At 44.5% G+C, this 20,469-nt stretch overlaps 1 protein-coding gene and 1 long non-coding RNA gene across 4 annotated transcripts in view; both read left to right on the top strand.

Annotated features, from left to right (window-relative positions):
- The window catches only part of Unk (unk zinc finger), a 34,166-nt gene that overhangs the window by 405 nt on the left and 13,292 nt on the right, over positions 1 to 20,469 (top strand). For all 3 annotated transcript variants that reach the window (XM_060386376.1, XM_021635840.2, XM_060386377.1), the window contains exon 2: positions 19,692 to 19,901. In XM_060386376.1, the coding sequence (XP_060242359.1) occupies positions 19,692 to 19,901 (210 nt within the window). The remainder of the gene's footprint in view (positions 1 to 19,691; positions 19,902 to 20,469) is intronic.
- LOC132655094 (uncharacterized) lies at positions 8,323 to 11,860 on the top strand. Its single transcript, XR_009592725.1, has 2 exons — positions 8,323 to 10,692; positions 11,640 to 11,860. It is a non-coding gene; the product is annotated as an uncharacterized LOC132655094 (long non-coding RNA).

The following is a 20,469-nucleotide window of genomic DNA, read 5'->3' as shown; positions in this document are numbered from 1 at the left end:
CGGTCCGAGCCTCCGAGTTGGGAAGGCAGGAGCTCGGGTCCCGAATACACATTTCTCAGGCTAGGCCTTGGAGGCCTGAAGGTTCCTTAGACCTTAAAACCACAGAACCAGGCTCTTTGGGAGCGTTAAGTCCACGACATGACAAGTCGAGTTCTGTAGCACCCAGCCCTAGATCTGTCTAGAAACGACAGTTTTCTCTAAGTCTCGGGTGGAGGCTCCGTGCACCGGAGGTCTTTTGTATCTTGAAGGCCCGTTAGGGTGTCCACGAGGATTACCCATGCTTGAATTCCTTTAAACAGTCAAACGTGCAGTAACGGAACCACTTTTTGAAGGCTGTACTTGGTTCAGCCTGAGCCAGCGACGCTCAAGCTGCTATGTGATCGCAGGCCTCTTCAGAATCTGGCAAGAGAGGGAACCTCAGGTAGCCGACGTGAAAGATTGTCAAAACGGAAAACCTCTGGAAAGCTTCGTGTGTGCAGGCTTAGGTACCTGTTTTCATTGCTGTCATGTCCCAGTAGGCCTAGGTGTTGTGGGACAAAGGGCAAGGATGTGGTTCCTCTGGCAGAACTGTTTCCCTTTCCTGCTGTGCTAGGAGTGCCTCAGATCCCCGTTGGGCGCCTGAATGATGTGCACATTTAGGATATCTCGACCTGTGGAGATTTTAGAACCTGAAATCTGAACAACACTCAAGTAAGCCAGGAGCAGGAAACATCTGTCAGGAATACAGAGAACTAGAAGCAGGCAGGAGGAGCTCTGGCTTGATGCTTAGAAGGCCTTTTGGGAGATGGAGCTGGGAACATTGGTTATAGGCGATGGTTTCTCTGAGTGACCAATGTTGACTGATATCTTCGGAGCTTGACTGCAGTGTAACTCAGGTTAGCCTTTCAAATGGTGGTCAGTTTGTTGGTCCTTCCTACCAGAGTTCTCTCTGCAACCTTGCTATTGCTTTTTATAAGAAGGTCTAACGCCAGAATAATGTTACTTATCTGGCCACACAACAGTGTGGTCTTGATTTGCAAATCTGAAAAATTATTGGCATTTTAAAAATTGTATTTATTTGTATGTAAATATGTGGGAACACGCATGCCGTGCACAGATGTGGAAGTCAAAACTGTTTGAAGGAATTGGTTCTCTCCTTTCACCATGTGGATTCTAGGGATTGAACTCAGATGGCTAAGCTTGACAGTATGTGCTTTAACAACTCTGCCGTCTCCCGGTCCAGAACTTGTGTGGTAATGTTGGAAACTGAGCCTGGGTCTCTTGCATGTTGGGAAAGGGCTCTTCCATTGAGCTATACCTAGACAGACAGACAGACAGACACACACACACACACACACACACACATACACACACACACGCGCTTGTTTATTTAATACTTTTTAAGGTAGGATCTCACTAAATTGCTTTGGTTGGCCTAGAGCTTCTGCTGTAACTCAGACAAGCCTTGAACTCTGTATCCTCCTGCCTCAGACTCCTGAGTATCTGCGATTATAAATCTGTACCAATGGGCCTCATTTTGGAACTTTTTAATGATCTCTGGTTACTTAGATCATGGTTTTCGGGACAATTCCAAGCAAATTTGAATAAATTTTGGTTTCTTTTTGTGGATGTGTGTGTGCGCTTGGGAGGTATTAAAATATAAGGTGTTCTGTCACTCCTTATTTCCTTAAGATTGCTTCTCTGGGCTGGAGAGATGACTCCATAGTTAAGAGCACTGGCTGTTCTTCAGAGGTCCTGGCTTCAATTCCGAGCACCCACGTGGCAGCTCATAGCTGTCTATAACTGTAGTCCCATGGGGATCCCATGTTTTCTTCTGGTGTGCAGACATACATCTAGACAGAACACCCATATACATAAAGTGGATAAATCTTTTTTTCTCCGAGACAGGGTTTGACAGGGTTTCTGTGTGTAGCCTTGGCTGTTCTGGATCTCACAGAGGTCCGCCTGCCTCCTCCTCCCTGAGTGCTGGGATTACAGGTGTGTGCCACTGTGCCTGGTAATAAATAAATCTTAAAAAGAAAAAAAAAAGGTTATTTTACTGAACCTGAAGTTGTCCAGTGAGTTGCTAGGGTCTACTTTTCCCCCAGCCTCCTAACATTGGGGTTATAAACGTGTGGCCATGCCTGGCTTTTTACATGATGATGATGATTCAAATTCAGGTCCTCATGCTTGCAGCAAACACCCACAGAGCAATCTCCACAGCCATCTTGCTTGTTGTTGTTTTAGGATAAGGCCTTACTATGGCTTTGGCTAGCCAAAACCTCACTGTGTTGCTCAGATTGGTCTCCCACGGGGATCCTTTTTTCTGCCTCCTGCAGAAATCTGGGATACATACAGCAGGTGGCCACCACAAATGGCTGCAGTTTGCATTTTCTGTGTTCTGTGTTGATTGAGACACTATGAAGTGACATTAGAATGGTTTTCTAATCATTCTAAAGTTACAGATGAGAGGAGTGGACGCAGTATAATTGTCAGGATCTGAATTGTTTGTTTTTCAAGACAGGGTTTCATTATGTAGCCCTGACTGTCCTGGAACTCACTGTGTATACTAGGCTAGCTTCTAACTCACACAGATCTGCTTGTCTCTGCCTCCCAAGTGCTGGCTCAAAGGTTTGTGCCTGGCTCAGCATCTGAAAATTTTTAAAAATTATTTTTATTTTATTTGTCTAATATTTGCCTGCATGTATGTCTGCATCAAGAGCATGCCTGGTGTCGTTGAAGGCCAGAAAGGGGCATCAGATCCTCTGGAACTAAAGTTGCAGATGGTTGTTAGCTACCATGTGGGTGGTGGGAATTGAACTGGGGTCCTCTGGAAGAGCAGCCAGTGCTTTTAACTGCTGAGCCAAGTCTCCAGTTCTAATATCTGAATTTTTGTCCTTTTAATTCTTAACAGTGGCTGTTTGTTTTTGTAGAGAGTCGTGGAACTTGTCTCCTGAGGCATCTTTTTTTGTTTTTTTTTTTTTTTCTTTTTGGAGGCAGAGTTTCTCTGTAGCCTTGGCTGTCATAGGCTTGCTTTGTAGACCGGTGCTAGCCTGGAACTGAGAGACCTGCCTGCCTCTGCCTCCCCGAGTGCTGGGATTACAAGTGTGCCCAACTGTGCCTGGTTTCTTGAGGCATATTTATTTATTTATTTATTTATTAAAACATTTACTGATTTTGGGTGTGCATGTGTGATGAGGATGATGTGTGGGAGTGACTTCTCACTATCTGGGTACCAGGAATCAGATTTGGTGGAAAGTATCTTTGCCTTCTGAGTCCTCTCACCAGTTTGAGACATCTTCTAAATCAACAGGAATTTATGATATGCCCAAGCGTAACTGAAAGATGGAGATGATTGATCTGTGTATTTTTGTTGTTGTTGTTTATTTATTTGGCTTTTCAAAACAGGGTTTCTCTGTGTAGCCCTGGCTATCCTGCAACTTGCTCTGTAGATCAGGCTGTCCTCAAACTCACAGAGATCTGCCTGCCTCTGCCTCTGCCTCTGCCTCCCGAGTGGCAGAGGTGTCCATTACCACCACCATTTAGTATGTATGTATCTTTTTGTCTTAAAAAAAAAGAAAAAGAAAAAGAAAATCAGAGAAATAGCCAGGGCTACATAGAGAGACCCTGTCTCGAAAAACAAAAAACAGCTGGTGGCGCTGGCCTTTAACCCCAGTACTTGGGAGGCAGAGGCAAATGGATCTTTTGAGTTCAAGTCCAGCCTGGCCTACAAAGTGATTCCAAGACAGCCAAGGCTACACAGAGAACTCTGTCTCAAAAACACCAACAAAACAAAGCAAAACAACAAAGGAAAAAAAATCAGGCTACACAGAGAACCCTGTCTCAAAAACACCAACAAAACAAAGCAAAACAACAAAGGAAAAAAAATCAGAAATCAGCTGTCTATTATGGAATGCAGAAGCTGATGGTTTGGGAAACTTGATCATCCAGGACCTGGTGTGGAAATTGAGAACACAGGTGGTACAAGCGTGCTTGGTGTCCCTGGTGTGCTCTGTGTTACTAAGGTGAGCTCAGTTGTTGTCCTTAGGGATTAGTGGACGGAAGTCTTTAAGACAGTCTTCATACACGGCACAGGCAGTCCAAGTGTGGAATTATAGGCTGTGCCACCATGCCCAGTTGGGTTTTGTTTTTTACTTTATTATTATTTTATGTGCTTTAGTGTTTTGCCTGCATATATGTCTGAGGGTGTTGGATCCCCTGGAACTGGAGTTACAGACAATTGTGAGCTGCCATGTGGGTGCTGGGAACTGAACCTGGGTCCTCTGGAAGAACAACCAGTACTCCAGTACTCTTAACCACTGAGCCTTCTCTTCAGCCCTGTTTTGTTTGTTTGTGTGTTTTTTGTTTTGTTTTGTTTTTTGTTTATTCTTGGTTTTTCAAGATGGGAGTTCTCTGTCATTCTGACTGTCCTAGAACTTACTTTGTAGATCAGAGTGGCCTCAAGCTCATAGAGATCCTTCTGCCCATGCCTCCTGAGTGCACCACCACTGATAGCCTAATAGAAAAGGTTTGACTGACAAGAGCCTGCCCCTTGCAGCCTGCAGAAGGAGTATAATTTATTTTTTTTTATTTTCTGTACATTGATGTTTAACTACACGTATGTTATCTGAAGGTGTCAGGTCCCCTGGAATGGGAGTTATAGACAATTGTGAGCTGCCATGTGGTTGCTGGTAATTGAACCCTAGTCCTTTGGAAGAGCAGCCAGTGCTCTTACCTGCTGAACCATCTCTCCAGTCCCAAACTGTTTTTTGTCTTTTAAAACTTCCTGGCCCTGCTTGGTGGCTCACGCCTGTAATCCTAGAACTCGGGAGGCAGAGGCAAGTGGATATCTGTGAGTTTGAGGCCAGCTTGATCTACAAAGCGAGCCTAGGACAGTCAGGGCTACACAGAGAAACCCTGTCTCGAAATGCGCACGTGCGCACACGCACACAAAAGGAAACAAGAAAAGAAAAAAACTTTCTGATGTGTTGCTTTTAAGGGGGTTTGTTTTGGGACAGTTCTCTCAATGAAGCTCAGCCTGCCTCTACCTCCCAGGTGCTGGGATTATAGAATTGTGTCCAGGAAGGCTTGAACACTCCAGTAGCCAAAAAATTTATGAAAAGAGTAGTTTGAAGAACAGTTATTTTATTGTTATTTCTCCCTAATCTTTTAAATAATCTCACGTTAAGGAAAACTGAAATAATCCTTTTAGCAAATGGTTGGTTGCTACCACTTGTGCTAGACTTGATGAATCCAGTCCTTGTAGAAAAACATTATTATATCAGAGTTCTGTCTGTTGTGTAGTTCCAAGTATTTATTTGATCAGCACTCGGGAAAAATGATGATGGTGTGTTAATACATTTACAACATAAGAACCACATGTGTCTCTCCTTGACAAGGGATAAATTTAGGCCAGCCTTGTTTATAACAAGTCTGCTTTCTTTTTTCTTTTCTATTTTTTTAAAGATTTATTTATTTATTATGTATACAGTGTTCTCTCTGCATGTACACCTGCATGCCAGAAGAGAGCATTAGATCACATTATAGATGGTTGTGAGTCACCATGTGGTTGCTGGGAATTGAACTCAGGACCTCTGGAAGAGCAGTCAGTGCTCTTAGATTCTGAGCCATCTCTCCAGCCCAAGTCTACTTTGAATATTAGAGTTTATGAAAAACAGATTTAAGAATAAGATGTTGGCCGGGTGGTAGTGGTGGTGCAGGCTTTTAATCCCAGCACTCAGGAGGCAGGGGGAGGAGGAGCTCTGAATTTGAGGCCAGCCTGGGCTACAGAAGTTCTAGGGCAACCAACACTACACAGAGAAACCCTGTCTCAGACACACAGACACACACACACACACATACACGGAAAGAAAGAAAAGATTAGCTGACAGGCTGGAGAGATGTCTCAATGGTTTAGAGTAATTTGCTGCTCTTCCAGGGAGCAGTTTCCAGTCTCCTCACTGAGGAGGCTCACAGCTCTCTGTAACTCCAGTTCCCAGGTGTCTGATGCCACCTTTCTGGCATCAACAGGCTCCAGGCACATGGTGCACAAACATACATGTAGGTGAAACACTTGTATACATAGAAAAAAATATCATAATTAAAAAAAAATAGTTGAACCAGGCATACTGATTGTACTCTCAACACTCCAGAAGCGGGAGGATTGCTGTAAATTTCAGGTCACTTGGGCTATGTTGTGAATCCCATACCAGTCTGGGATTCACAGTGAAGAGGCGCACATTGGGAGTGTCCTACAGAGTGGGTTGGAAAACAGCCTGGGGTGGTATATGAGATCCTGTAGGGGGAAAGAAAAGAAAGATAGAAAAGCATTTAGGCTGGGTGTGATGGTATATGCCTTTGATCCCATTCAGAGGCAGACAGATCTCTTGAGTTCTAGGACAGCCACGGCTATCTGGAAAGACCTTGTCTCAAAAGCAAAACAAAAACACGAACAGTTAGTTGAGGGCCTGGTGCTAGGGCTCAGTGGATTCAAGTAATTGGGTAAACCCAGCAACCTGGGTTCAATGCTCAATTCAGGAACCACATGAAGGTGGAAGGAGAGAATCAGCTCTACCAGGTTATTCTCTGACCTGTACACACGTGTGCATGTGCTTACACACAGAGAGATGGGAAATCAAACTTTGCTCGAAAGGGCGGACGGACGGTTTGTTCCTTGAGGGCTTGCTGTGTTGTAGCTCTGCCTGTCCTGGAACTCACTGTGTAGACCAAGATAAAATCTGCCTATCTCTGTCTCTGGAGAGTGCTAGCTGGGATTAAAGGCTTTCACCACTAGGATGAGCTGAGAAAAGGATCATTTAACATATTAGTTTCTTTTGTTATTTTTGCTCCTGTAAGAGGAAGTGTGCTTCAAAGACATATCTGTTTTGGAGTCCTTCAGCTTTGGTTGATTTGCAGACTTGTTAATGCTCTTGATACAGGAAAATAAAATTCTAGTTCCTGGAAAGCCTTGGTGGTAATTTTGTCTTTTTTTTTTTTTTTTTTTTAAGGGTCTCACTCTGTAGCCCTGGCTTACCCGGAATTTACTATGTGGATGAGGCTATCCTTTAACTCAGATAGGCCTGCCAGCAAAGGGATAAAGACAGGCAGCACATCTACCCTCTAGGTGATCTCTTTAACTCACAGAGAGCTGCTTGCCTCGGGCTCCCTGAGTGCTGGGATTATAGCTGTGTGCCATGGGTCTGGCTTCTAGGGAATTTCTTAGAATAGAAATGCTCTATAATCCTGTCTGTACAGGTAGCACCTTATTTCTTTTTTGTTGTTGTTGTAACATTTTATTTATTTTGTGTGCGGCTGGGGAGGTCAGAGGATAGTTTTCAAGAGTGGGTTTTCTCTTTGTACCTTGTGTTTTTTAGACCAAATTTAGGTTGTTATACTTGACCATAGATACCATTCTTAGCCATCTCTCACGTGGAGTGGGTTTCTTGAGCTTTATTCAGGAAAGATGAGATGGTTAAGGATGTAGCTTAGTTGGTAGAACGTTTGCTTAGCTTGCTTAAAATGGGAGGCAGCATGTTTGTAACCTTAGGACCGAGGAGGTAGAGGCAGGCAGATCAGAACCTCAAGACCAGCCTGGGTTACATGAAACTCTAGAGAGAAAGAAACAAAAAAAGTATATGTGAGAGAGAATGAAGTTCTGTCAATAGCTATTTTGAGGCAATTTTGTTAGTTGCTACATTACTGTTATGAACTTTACTTGATTTCATCTGATTGTGTTTTGGAAAATTCAGGAAGTGAACATGTATTTAAATCATTGTAAATTGTAATAAAACTACACATACATTATTGGAGTGCAACTTACTGAACAGCAAGTCACTCACTGAACACATTGCTTAGCTGCATCAGAGAGGATGAGTTTAATTACATGTTTATCAAATCAAATTCATTTCCTGTGGAACTAAAGAGCTCATTGTGCCCTAAGTTAAGATTCTCCAAATCCTGTTAGTAAGTATTCAGTGCCCCTGCTGAGGCTAGGCCATGAGCTTGGCACTTACATGTTATTTGTTATATCTAAAGTAATGATTAAAGTTGCGATTTGCTTAATGGTTAAGTTTTTTTGTTTTAATCCAGCCATGTTAGATACTAAAGGAGGCTCCCCACAGTCCATATGCATCTGCTTTGACTGGTGGTTTCTGTCAACCTACAAAGACTGACTTATTGGTGAGGGCAGCTGGACGACTCTGAGAGCAACTTAGAGAAATCCATCTTGGGCACACTCTGTAAGGAGCCTCTCTGGAGATAGCACCCTATGTAAGTGCAGAAAACAAGACACCCTCGTGGACCTACTACTCCCGCTTCCAACACCCTGATGCCTGAAGGTGAGGTCTCTTCTCATGTGTCTTAGAAGCCATGCACACACTTTAAGCCCTGCAGCCTGGCAGCTCACTGGCCAGCTTCCTTGCTAGACCTTTGCCTGGCTGTTAACTTCTTTCAAGAGCTATGAAAGCAGCCTCCCTCTACAGCTCCACTTACAGTAGTGGAAGGAGGTGAAGAGAAAAGCCTCTGGCTATGTTTCCAATCTGGACAATACTTGTTTAGTAGTTAAAGTTTTTTGGTTTTATTGTTGTTCTTTAATCCATCTGCGTTTGATCCTAAAGAAGGGTTCTCCACTAGCCAAGTACATCTTCTATATTAAGAAGTTAAAACTATGGACAATTGTGGCTGATCTGAGAATACTGCTTCCCCTTCCGTATTTTTGAGACAGGGTCTCTCTAAATATAACCCTGGCTGTTTTGGAACTCACTGTATAGAGCAGGCTGGCCTGGAACTCACAAAGATCCACCTGTATCTGGCTCCTGAGTGCTGGGATTGGAGGTTAAAGGCATGCACTGCCATGCCTGGCCTCTGCCTTCCTTTAACATGGATGGATTTGGGCGTACTAATCTGTTATGTGAAGGTAGATGCTGAGTGTAAATTGTCTGCTATTCTTAGCTAATATATAAAGTAATTTTAGCCTAATTATTAAAAATGTCAAGAATTTTGGTTTGGTATTGTCTAGAAATGCAGCATTCCATACCATAGCATACAGTCTATAGATTCATCCTAGCTAATCTTAATATTCCTGACAGCAGACACCTGGAGAGTCATGGGTAAAATAGTACATGTGACCATGAGATTAATTTTTGTTCAATGGAAATATTCTGGAATTAACGGTGATGATTACACCTTTTTTCTTTTTTGTTTTTCTGTGAAAAGACAGGGTCTCTACATAGCTCTGCATGCCCCCACCCCCTGCCTCATGGGGTTACATGCCCTGTAACACTGGTTTACTGTTTTTAAAAAACAATTATTTTTGGGCTGGAGAGATGGTTCAGCAGTTAAAAAGAATTGGCTGTTCTTCCAGAGGATTCAGGTTCAACTCCCAGAACCCACATGGCAGCTCACAGCTGTCTGTAACTCCAGTTCCAGGGGATCCAACACCTTCATATAGACATACAACGCAGTCAGAACACCAATGTACATAAAATAAATTTTTAAAAAGTATTTTTATTTTTTAAAATCAGCACATAATGTGTAATGTATAACATTTTCAAACAAAGTGTGTATTTGTGGTTCTTTCTTCCCATCGCCCCCAGTGCCCTGCTATCCCTGTTACATCCAGCCCCCCTTTTAAAGGCATTGTCTCAGCTAGCTTAGGCTGGCCTCAAAGTTACTATTTCCCCAAGTATGGCCTTGAACTTCTGGTCTTCCTGCCTCCATCTCCTGAGTGTTGAGGTTCCAGGTTTATGGGATTGGGATGCCTAGAGAAGGACTTCATGCATGTTAGACAAGCCCCTGAGGACCAACAGAGGCACATCTGCAGCCTAGTGACTGCACATGAACAAATACAATGACAACTACCAAACACTCACTTCAGTGAGTTTAAACTATATTAGTTTCAAAATTTAAAGGGTTTTAATAAATACTGCTACCATGGAGAGGCTTTTGAACATGTGGCCTGCTGATGATGCTCAGCAGCCTTCTCTTTAACATGAGAAATCTCTTTATGATTTGCAAAAAGCTCCAAGGTGCCCTCCTCCCAGCTTTCCAGTGTTTTTTTTTTTTCTTGTGTGTGTGCTTCAGGTGAATGCTCCCATGTGGGAAGGCAGGAGAGCTTTTGAGCTAAGTAGACACTCACAGCAAGGATGAGAAGCCTAATGGTTGCTTATGTTGGCTGTAGAGTGACATACCTAAAAGGAGGAAGCATATTTCCCCAGTGACTTCATGCAGTGAACTGGGTTTGCTTCTGAGAGTGGGAAGGAGGTGGGAGTGAGTGTCTGCTGAGGTGTCAGAGCCCCTTCTTAGTTTTGAGATGGCTGGTGAGGTGCGCATGGGCATTTAGGTTGGTGCTAATGACTATTTCTACCTTCGTTGTAGTAACCACAGCAGACATTTTATCATTTCTCTGTAAGACCCCTCCAATTTTACCCCTTTTTTCTTTGCCATTGTGTAGAATTTGACAGCAGTATCAAGAGCTGAGGAGAAAGAGAAGATGGAAAGGAGTCTAGCAACTAAAAACTGTCATAGCGTTCTCTGTGAAGTGACCTTTCCCTGTTGGTGGCTCAGTTTATTTAGGAGATGAAGATAATGAGGCCTATGACAGTTTCATCATGTCATGCTTGAGTGTATCAGAATGTTTTCTCCCTTTACTTTTTATGTCACAGTCTGCGTCCCATGTTCAGCATTGACCCGCATGGCCATCATCAGTCCTGAAAGGTTGGCTTCTTAATGAGGAGTGGGGAGGGGTGGGCCTTATCTTCCCATGGATACCTAGCCTATTTACAAATGACTCTCAGAGAAGAGAGATAGGTGTGATCCAGAAAACAGTTGATTCAATCCTTTTATGTGCTGTTATTGATTAAAGTTTTAACTAGTTTTATTAATTTTTGTTATTTACTGTGTCTTTTGATGTTACTTTAATCACAAGGTGTTGGGTGACCTAATACTTTCTTTAGGCTTGTGTGAGTTAAATCGTCTAAGCATAGCATACATTAGAGACCAATACTTGTGTTTTCTACCTGAAAACTAACTTATGTTTTACTATTGCGTAATAGTCTTTTGTAGTGAATATAGGAAGTGTATATTAAATACCTAGCAGGGCATATTTAAAGTTAACACCTGTCTTTCTTTGTACTTCATTCATTCATTCATTCATTCATTTTGAGGTTAGGTCTGGATAGGTAGTCTTGCTTGGTTGGTTTGAAACTTGCTCCAAACTCGTTAAGATCCACCTGCCCATGCCACCCGAGAGCTGGGATTAAAGGTGTGTGCCCCACTACTAGCTCTTGTTTTCTTTTAGTAGCTTGTGGTATTGTTTGTCCTGACAGAAATACTTCTTGGCACACTCTCAGGGTACCCTAGGCTGCAGGTACCTTTGCTGCTTGTATTTTTCTTTAGCTCAGTTAAAGTGCAGTTAACAGTTAGCAAGGTGGTTATGGGGTCTGTCTCATGGTCATGTCAACTGTGTGAGGCCCACCTCTACCATACTGTGTGGCTTACTAAAACAGTCACAGGGCAGGTTGCTATGAGGGTTCTGTGAACTCATAAAGGTGGAGCTTAGAGCCAGCTGCAGCTGGGTGTGGTATGCTTGTCTATTTTTCAGCAAACACAGTTGCAAAGTTCCTGGCACTTACACATTTTAAATGCTTTTCTTTTTATGGCAGGACCTCCTTGCGTAGTCTGGAACTTACTGTGGAGCGCAGGTCAGTCTCAGCCTCCTGGTGCTGGATTACTGGATGCACCACTGTGCTTGACTTCTTACCAAGTTTTGAGCTCAGCCCAAGTCACTCCTTTCAGTTGCCTTACTCTACCTCATTTGGTAGCCTTCATCACATGTCTTCCTTGGCAACATCTGCACCAAAATAAAGTCTTGCGTCCATGGTCACCTGTGGTCAGCACTGTGTTTCAGGGAACGGTTCTTCTTTGCACATTACCTACTCTCCAGTCTTTGTAGTCTGCCTTGTCTCACGCGCTGTGTCTAGGCTGATCTAGTAGAGAACAGCATATAAAGCTGGGCGGTGATGGCGCACGCCTTTATCCCCAGCACTCAGGAGGCAGGGGCAGGCGGAGCTCTTGAGCTCTAGACCATCCAGAGTGAGTTTCAGGAAAACCAGACCTACAAAGAGAAACCTTGTCAATAATAATAATAATAATAATGTATATAAAATAACATGTCAATTTAAATGTATGTATCAAAATGCCACTAAAATGAGGGAATTTTCAAGAGTAGCTCTGTACAGAAAAAAACCTCAGTAAAACCAAAGTATTTTCTGAGAAGAATGAACTAATGTTTTTAACTTTCTTTGTGCTCTCCAGCACTGATACAGAGGATTCTTTTTTCCTTTGGTTTTTCGAGACAGGTTTTTTCTGTGTAGCCTTGGCTGTCCTGGAACTCACTCTGTAGACCAGGCTAGCCTCAATCTCAGAGATCTGCCTGCCTCTGCCTCCCGAGTGCTGGGAATAAAGGTGTGCGCCCCCTCTGCCTAGTTTGGATGATTCTTACACGAACTTCATTTTCCCTGTTGTGCCAGTTCTGAACTTCTTAAAGCAACAGAGCATTTGTAGAAAGAAGAAAGTAGAGCTGGGGAGATAGCTCAGTGAGTATTGCTGCTAAGTGGATGATCTGATTTCAGTTCCTAGCTCAGCCTTTTTACCTACTGTTACTGACTTCATTTTGTTTTTTATTTACATTTTTTTAAATGTATTCTTTACAAATTTGTATGTGTGTATAGTTTCTAGAGCATGTACAGTGCATGTGTGTATGTATGTACACTTTTTTTTAAAGCAGCCAGCCTGGTCTACATAGCAAGTTTCAGGCCAGACAAGCAAGACTGTGTCCAGACCTGACCTCAAAATTCTATATAATCTTTGCTGTCATGGAACTAGCTATGTAGATGGGGCTGGCTTAAACTAATAGCAATATGCCTGCCTCTGCCTCTGCCTCTGCCTCTGCCTCTCCAGTGTTGGGATTAAAGGCATGAGCCACCACCGTCTAGATGCATGTCATTTCTTTTTAAAGAAAGTGGCAGCTCATAGGACTTGTTACATTGCAGTGCCATTCCTTCAATTTGTTAGTCCTCCGGCTGGGTGCGTACAAATCTCCCAGTGGCACCAGTAACAAGTAAGATAAAATAATTACTCAGCCAGTGGCCCGCACCTTACAACGCCGACTTGCTTAATGTCCTACAGCACTGGTCCCAAGGTTCATTGTGTCCAGTGAACTCTGCTGACCCTGAAATCTCACTGTCCTGACTCTGGCTGAAGAACTGTTAGAGAGTCAATGGTGCCTGGTTGGTTCAGATGCACCAGAAACTCACTGGATAGTTTAATTGCTCCACTATCACTCTCTGACCTTTCTTTTTATGCCAGAGAGAATGTTCAAAATTGGGATCATGTTGGATGATTGAAACCCAGATCTTCTGCGTAGCACTGTATCAGGCTACTCAGATACTTACCTAGTCTTTTATTGTTTGTTTTCTTATTGTTAGGCAGGCTAATCTGGAATTTGACTAGCCCAGGCTAGCCTGGCCTTGAACTCACAGTGACCTGTCTCCCTTACCTTTCTGAGTATTGGGTCTACATGTGTGTACCCCGACACCTGGCTGTGGTGGCTCTTCATGCAGGTGCCTGAGCAGTTTCTCAGCACAGTTTCCCTGTGGGTCCCTGAAGCATTGCTATTTCAAAACTAGTCTGTTTTGCTTCTCAGCGTATATCCTGAGTGTGGTATGCTTTGGGAGAGGGCAGTATGGGAGCTTAGTCCCAAAGCCCTGCTCCTTTTCTGATCTTGGAGGAATTGAGAGGCCAAGTAAGTGTCCCTTGGTGCTTAGCCTCCTCCGTTTCTGGAGAGCTGACTAAAGAATGGTTCTTTTTTAAAAATTCTTCTTACTAATGTATTTGTTTTTAAGAATGGCTCTTGATCAATCCATTTAGTTTCTCAGACTGTGTCCTTTTGGAACTTTCTTTTTCTTTGAGACAGGATCACTTTCTAGCCCTGGCTGGCTGAAACTGGCTGTGTGGGTCAGGCTGGCCTCCAGTTCAGAGGGATCCCACCAGCCTTTGCCTCCTGAATGCTGGGATTTAAGTACTGGGTCCTATGGACTTTTGAAGTACAAAGATAAGCTGAAGTTTACCGGATACATATCCCCTGAAAACTCAGCTCTCCTGAGGTTATAGGAGTCCCCACCTTTCATCCTGTCTGTCTGAAAGACAGAGACTCCAGTCATACTGGGCAACTTTGTGAAGTCCTGCATTTCAGCTAATTAGAAATGGAAGCCAATGATTTCCTGTTAGTATAAAGTAAGAGAGGAATGGAAAAATGCTAGATAAACATATGGTACAGTTTTGATAATGGCTTATGCATAAGTTTAGTAATCTCTGATTATAGTGATTAAAGTAGCTTTTATTTATGTGTATGAATATTTGCCTTCATGTATGGATGTGTACCATGTGCATGAGTCAGATCCACAGAAACTGGAGTTTTGGATGGTTGTGAGCCACTGTGTGGGTTTTGGGAATCAAGCCCAGGTTCTCTGTATGAACGGCCAGTACTCTTAACCACTGAGCCATCTCAGCAGCTCCAAAAGTAGCACATATGTATGTATGTGTGTGTGTATGTATGTTTTGCCTGCATTTATGTCTATACATCAAGTGCACACATGGTACCTGCATAGGCTAGAAGAGGGTGTGGGATCCCCTGGGAGTAGAGTTACAGACAGTTAGGAGCTGCCATGTAGGTGTGAGGAATTGAACCTGGGTCTTCTGGAATAGCAGCCAGTATTCTTAACTGCTGAGCCATCTCTCTCCAGCCCCCTAAAAATTAATTTTTTTAATTTACTATTATTTGCGTGTTCATGTTCATGCATGATGGGGGGACCTTTTCCATGTCAGTGTCAGAGGCCAACTTAGTGGAGTCAGTTGTTTCTTTGCATTTTTCTGTGTTTCTTGAGATTGAGCTCATGTTATGTTAGGCCTGCATAGCAAGCCCCTTTATTCACTATTCCATCTTTTAGGCCTAAAAGTGTTCTTTTTAAAACCTCTCAGAGTTTGGCCTCTTGTCCTGTGAGAATGTCCCTGCAGTCCAGTTCAGTCCCATGTGCTAAGTTTTAAGTTGCACTCTAGCACTCCTCACAAGGGTGGAAGGCTGGTTGCTTCTTTGTGATGGCCTGCCTCGTGATGCTGGTGATGTCATGAGCTTGTTGGTATGTCCTTTGTGGGCATTTAATTCCTTGATGCTTGTGTTGGGAGAACAGGCAAGTATTGTTCTTGGTCAGAGCTCTCTTTTGGATTCTTACAGGTTTGCTTTTGAGTCAGAGACAGTAGAACAGTATGAACTGGGCAGCCGTAACCTGAAATCCTAAAGTACAAAACTTTGATCACCAACATGACATCACAAGTAGAGGGACAAAGGAGCAAGATATCTCATTGAGTAAAGTGGACCTAAGCATGTGGACCTGGGTTTGAATCCCCAGCATCCAGATAAAGCTAGTCATGGCAGCAGATGCCTGTAATCCCAGCGCTTTGAATGTGGAGACAGGAGGATCCTGATGGCTCCCTGGCCCACTGGTCCTTCCCAGTCTAGCCAAATTGTTGAGCTTCAGGTTTAGTGAGAACCTTGGTCTTAAGAAATAGGTGGAAGCTGGACAGTGGTGGTGCACACCTTTAATCCCAGCACTCCAGAAACAGAAGCAGGCAGATCTCTGAGTTTGAGGCCAGCCTGGTCTAGACAGTGAGTTCAGGACAGTCAAGGCTACTGACAGAAATCCTGTCTCAGAAAGAAAGAAAAATAGGTGGAGAGCAATAGAAGACACCCAACATCAATCCCATGAGCACACAGACCCACAGTGTACATGCACTCACGCACACATACATTACAAATACAAAATAAAGAAAAACTAAAACCAAGTAGGACGTTTTCTTCCCTCGCTCTGCAGTGGGACACGGGTCTGGATGGGCATGGTGGTACATACCTATGATTGTGGTTACTCAGGAGCTGGTATTTCTAAAAAATATGTGCAACAGAAATGAATTTTGTGAATAGAATTATGTTCCATCCTCATGAGAGCATAGTGTGTAGATATCCAAATGCAAAAATATCTTAAGTAACTTTTTCTGCCCCACCAGGGTTTCTCTGTGTAGCCTTGGCTGTCCAGGACTCAATTTGTAGAGCAGGCTGGCCTCACATCAGTCTGCCTCCGTCTGCTTCCTGAGCACTGGGATTGAAGGTTTGTGCCACCACGCCCCACTTTAAGTAACTCATCTCAAGCATTTCAGATAAGGCATACTCAACCTATAAAGGAAAAATGCATATCTGATTAATATGCAAAGCAGGGTAAGAACTGTAAGAAATGCATAGGGCAGATCTGGGTGTGTAGCTTCACAGTAGAATACTAGCCTACTATGTGCAAGGCGCTGGGTTCTAGTCTCGGCATTTCAGGCATGGGGGACAGTAGAACAGTATGAACTAACAGAGAGCTAGTTGGAAGCAAGGAAGACTTCACAGAAGTGGTGGCATCCAAAGATTCCTTTCCATTCAGTCCGGCCTTTAATGGTTCCTCCAGGTAAGGAATAAGATGAACAAAGACAGGAAAGTTTTCTAACTTCAAGCTCTTCGACTCTGACCAGAATGAAGAGGAGTCAAAACGTTGGAGTTGAAAGAACACATTGGACTGGGTGGGTGGGGCTTGGAATGCCAGGCTGAGTAGCGGTGTCGGCTTACCCGGGCTTTTGGAAGACTAACAAACCCTAAAAAGTATGGTGTGCCTGAAATGGGGCAGTAGGAGTGGAGGTGTAGCTTTCAGCATCTGTTGCCTCTATCCTTGTCTGAGGAATTCTTGTCAGGCAGGATGTGTGGAGCCATCTTTGTTTGCTACCGTAAACAAATGTATGCAGGTTCCCATGTATAGCTTCTATCCTGAGTGAGAGCCGGTTCAGGGAACAACTCTGCCCAAGCTAGGGGCCACATACTAGTGTTCTTCCCTGTCTCCTGTGTTCTCACCAAGATGATGACACCAAACTTTTTGTTTTATTTTTTGGTATTGAGACAGAGCCTCAGTAAGTAGTCCTGGCTAGCCTAGAATCCTCTATGTTATAAATGCTGGCTTCAATTTCATAGAGGTCTACGTTCCTCTGTCTCTGGAGTGTTGAGATTAAAGTGTGTACCGCTAAGCCCAGCCTCAAGTATTTTACTTTTTTGAGACAGTGTCTCACTATGTAGACCAGGCTGACTCCAAACCCAGAGACCATCTGCCTGTGCCTTTGTCAAGTGGTGGGGTTAAATACTGTGTCACCATACCCTGTCAAACTTTAGGAGCACTAAAAATTTATTTTACAAATAAAAGCACAGGATGTTCCCTAGTGGTAACAAGGCTTGCAGCTGTTATCCTAGCTAGTTGGGAGTCCAAAGCAGAAAGAGTGTCTAAGCCTAGGACTCCCCCACCCGACCCCAACAAAGTTTGTCTATGTAGCCTTGGCTGTCCTGGACTAACTTTGTAGACTAGGCTGGCCTTGAACCCACAGTGATCCGCCTGCCATTGCCTCCCAGGGTGCTGGAATTACAGTTGTGCACCACTGTGCCTAGGACTTCGAGGCCAGCTAAGGCAACAACAGCAAGACCAAGAGAACATTAAAATAGGGGATACCAGCTAGATGTAATCACAGATACGCAGGGGGTAGTTCTTCAGTATTAGTATGTCTCGTGCTATCTGCTAGGAAACTGCTCCTTGTTTATCTGGAGCGCCATCTTAATTAGGTATTCTGCATTTAGTTTGCCAGTCCTAAGCACTCCTTCACTTCTCTGTTCCTGGATCAAGGCTCAGTTTCCACCCTTCTTCCTCACCCCATTTTCTATCTCTGTTCTCCTAATGGACCCAAGGAATAGAAGAATATGTATTTCTCAAAGAAGGATTAGCCTAGTAGCTTGGAGCGTGGATATACCCCAACGTAGTACCAGAACCTGAATATAGTCAAGAAGGCACAGGTTGTCTTTCTAGCCAAAGAAACAGGGAGAGACCTTTCATTTAAGTGCCAAAGAGGCAGGAGAGTACCAGGCTGTAGAGCTTCCCAGATTTCTCTCCAGTGTCTTAGGATGTAGTTGAGACTCAGGGTTGACACCACTGCAACCTGTGGAGTTTGCTGCACTCACTTCTGTTCCTCAGGCTTCCAGCTGCTGCATTCACATCCTATGAAGGCACTTGGCACTCATGGGCTCATTTATAGTCTGTCTTTGTATCATACTGTTTGCTTTCTGCAGAAACTTTATCTGCAACTCCCTTTAACTTTCTTCCATCCCAGCCTGCGTCGGGGATCCTTTTTGTTTTCTAATACTGGGAGCAAAGCCCCTTACAACTGTTTCCATCAGTTCCACTTATTGTGTGTCTCCTGTGAAAATATGAACAGGACGAACACCTGTTTCTGTCTCGGTGTCCTCATTGCCTGGCACTGCACTTGTGCCCAGATGTACTGGGTTTAACCTGTGCTGCCCTGACCCCGGACACCTCTCTAACCGCATCCCCAGGTCTACCCCCCAGCCTGCCTTTTTTGGTCTGATTGGGCCTCGGGGATGTGGACATGAAAGTTTTGCTTTTAAGCCCTTCAGATCTAGGCTCCACCCAAACCCAGGCAACAGCCAGTTCAATCAAGTTGTTTCTGCCTCCCTTCTGATACAGCCACTGTACACTGCCCTCTGCATCTCTCCTCAACTCTCACCCCATTGGTTGCTTGAGAGAATATCTGAAGAAAATGAACAGCAGCACCTTATGATCTGAATTTGATCCCTGGACCCTGTATAAAGGTGGAAGGAGAGAACCAGCTCCACAGAGTTGTCCTCTGACCTTCACAAGTGCTGCGGCACATGTACCCTTCCACACCCACCCACACATCCTACACACAGACCCAGTGAAATATTTGAAGAAACTGCACTGGCTGCCTATTCAATAAAACAGTCTCCACCCAGATAGGAGAACCTTAGCCTGGACTAAGTGAAGAAAACAAATTGACAGAGTGTGTTCTGTCAGGGTAGATGGGTTTGAAGCCCTCCACTGTGTGGTGGATGCGGGAGATTATCCTGGCTATTACATGAGGGTAGAGGAGAGAGACACCGTTATTTGAATAGCAACAGCTGTCGCAAGTCCTGTGTGAGATGACTGGGGGACAGTCCAGTCTAAGAGGGAGGGTATTTTCAGAACTTCTGTGTGAGCTTCTTTTCAAATATTTGTGCAGGTAATACCAAAGACATCTCAAGGGCAGTGATCCGAGAGACACCTTGCAAACTGGGTACCAAAGCAGTGTTTCTCCAAGTGTCTGCATGTTTCTCCTCTCAACCCACAGTGCCAGCTTGGTTCATGGTATAGGGGAGGTTCCTGGGGAGGGGCAGCAGGGAACCACAGACTCTGGGGAGGCTGCTCATGCTCTTGTGAATAACCCTTTCCCTATGATTAGTGGCTTGGCCTGAGAACCCCCAGATGGCAGCCAAGCTGCTACTGAATACTACAGCTGGCCTCTAGCGTACACAGGGCTCTCAGGGCCTGTGGCTCTTGCCTTTCATGCTAGATTTTGGGACAGATCTAAAAGCTGGGGTCCAGCCTCAGCCATGGACCTCTTCTATTGTCCTGGTGGGACTGGCACCCAAGAGCAGGGCCCTCTGGGCTTAGTGGTAGTTTTCTGGGAAGCTGGAAGCGTCACCCTGCTCCTGGCCCAGCCCTCATAGATAGTCTCTGCAGGTACCTGAAGGAGTTCCGCACAGAGCAGTGCCCACTCTTCGTGCAGCACAAATGCACACAGCATCGGCCCTACACCTGCTTCCACTGGCACTTTGTGAACCAGCGGCGCCGCCGCTCCATCCGCCGTCGGGACGGCACCTTCAACTACAGTCCAGATGTCTACTGCACCAAGTACGACGAGGCTACAGGCCTCTGCCCAGAGGGCGACGAGTGAGTGCCCCGCCTGCCCTCAGAGGAGCCCCAGGTCTCCTCCTGAGTCAGATGCCCTCAGAATAAGCTTGGGACATCCAGGAAGGTAGCTTTGGGAGGACTGGCTACAATATAGGTCAAACCTGGGCTCACCCCTGCCCTGACTTAAAGGTACAGCATGGGGAGGGGCTTTCATTTTCCTTTGCCTGTTACATGAAAACCAAACACCAGCCTTTCTTCCCCCAAGCCCACAGACATTTGAGCAAAAGTAATGCCCTGGGCTTTTTTTCACCTTCCATGTCCGGCCCCGTCTGCTGCACTGTCCTGTGCAGTTCCCACTATGTTGGCAGCTAGAGAGAGCCTCGCTAGCTTTCCTGTTTGCTGATCTTTGTTGTTTGAGACAGCATCTCATAACAAAACCCTGGGTAGCCTGGAACTCATTAGGTAGGCCAGGCCGGCCTCAAATTCACAGAAATAGCTGTCTCTGCCTCCAAAGGGCTGGCCTTAAAGGCATGTGCCACCATACCTAGCTTGTTTGCTAGCTTTAAATGTCTTCTCATGATTCTCTATTGAGGAATTGGGTATACAA

The sequence above is a fragment of the Meriones unguiculatus genome, chromosome 7 (genome assembly GCF_030254825.1).
Source record: "Meriones unguiculatus strain TT.TT164.6M chromosome 7, Bangor_MerUng_6.1, whole genome shotgun sequence".
Taxonomy (NCBI): Eukaryota; Metazoa; Chordata; class Mammalia; order Rodentia; family Muridae; genus Meriones; species Meriones unguiculatus.
This window is presented reverse-complemented; position numbering and strand designations above follow the sequence as displayed.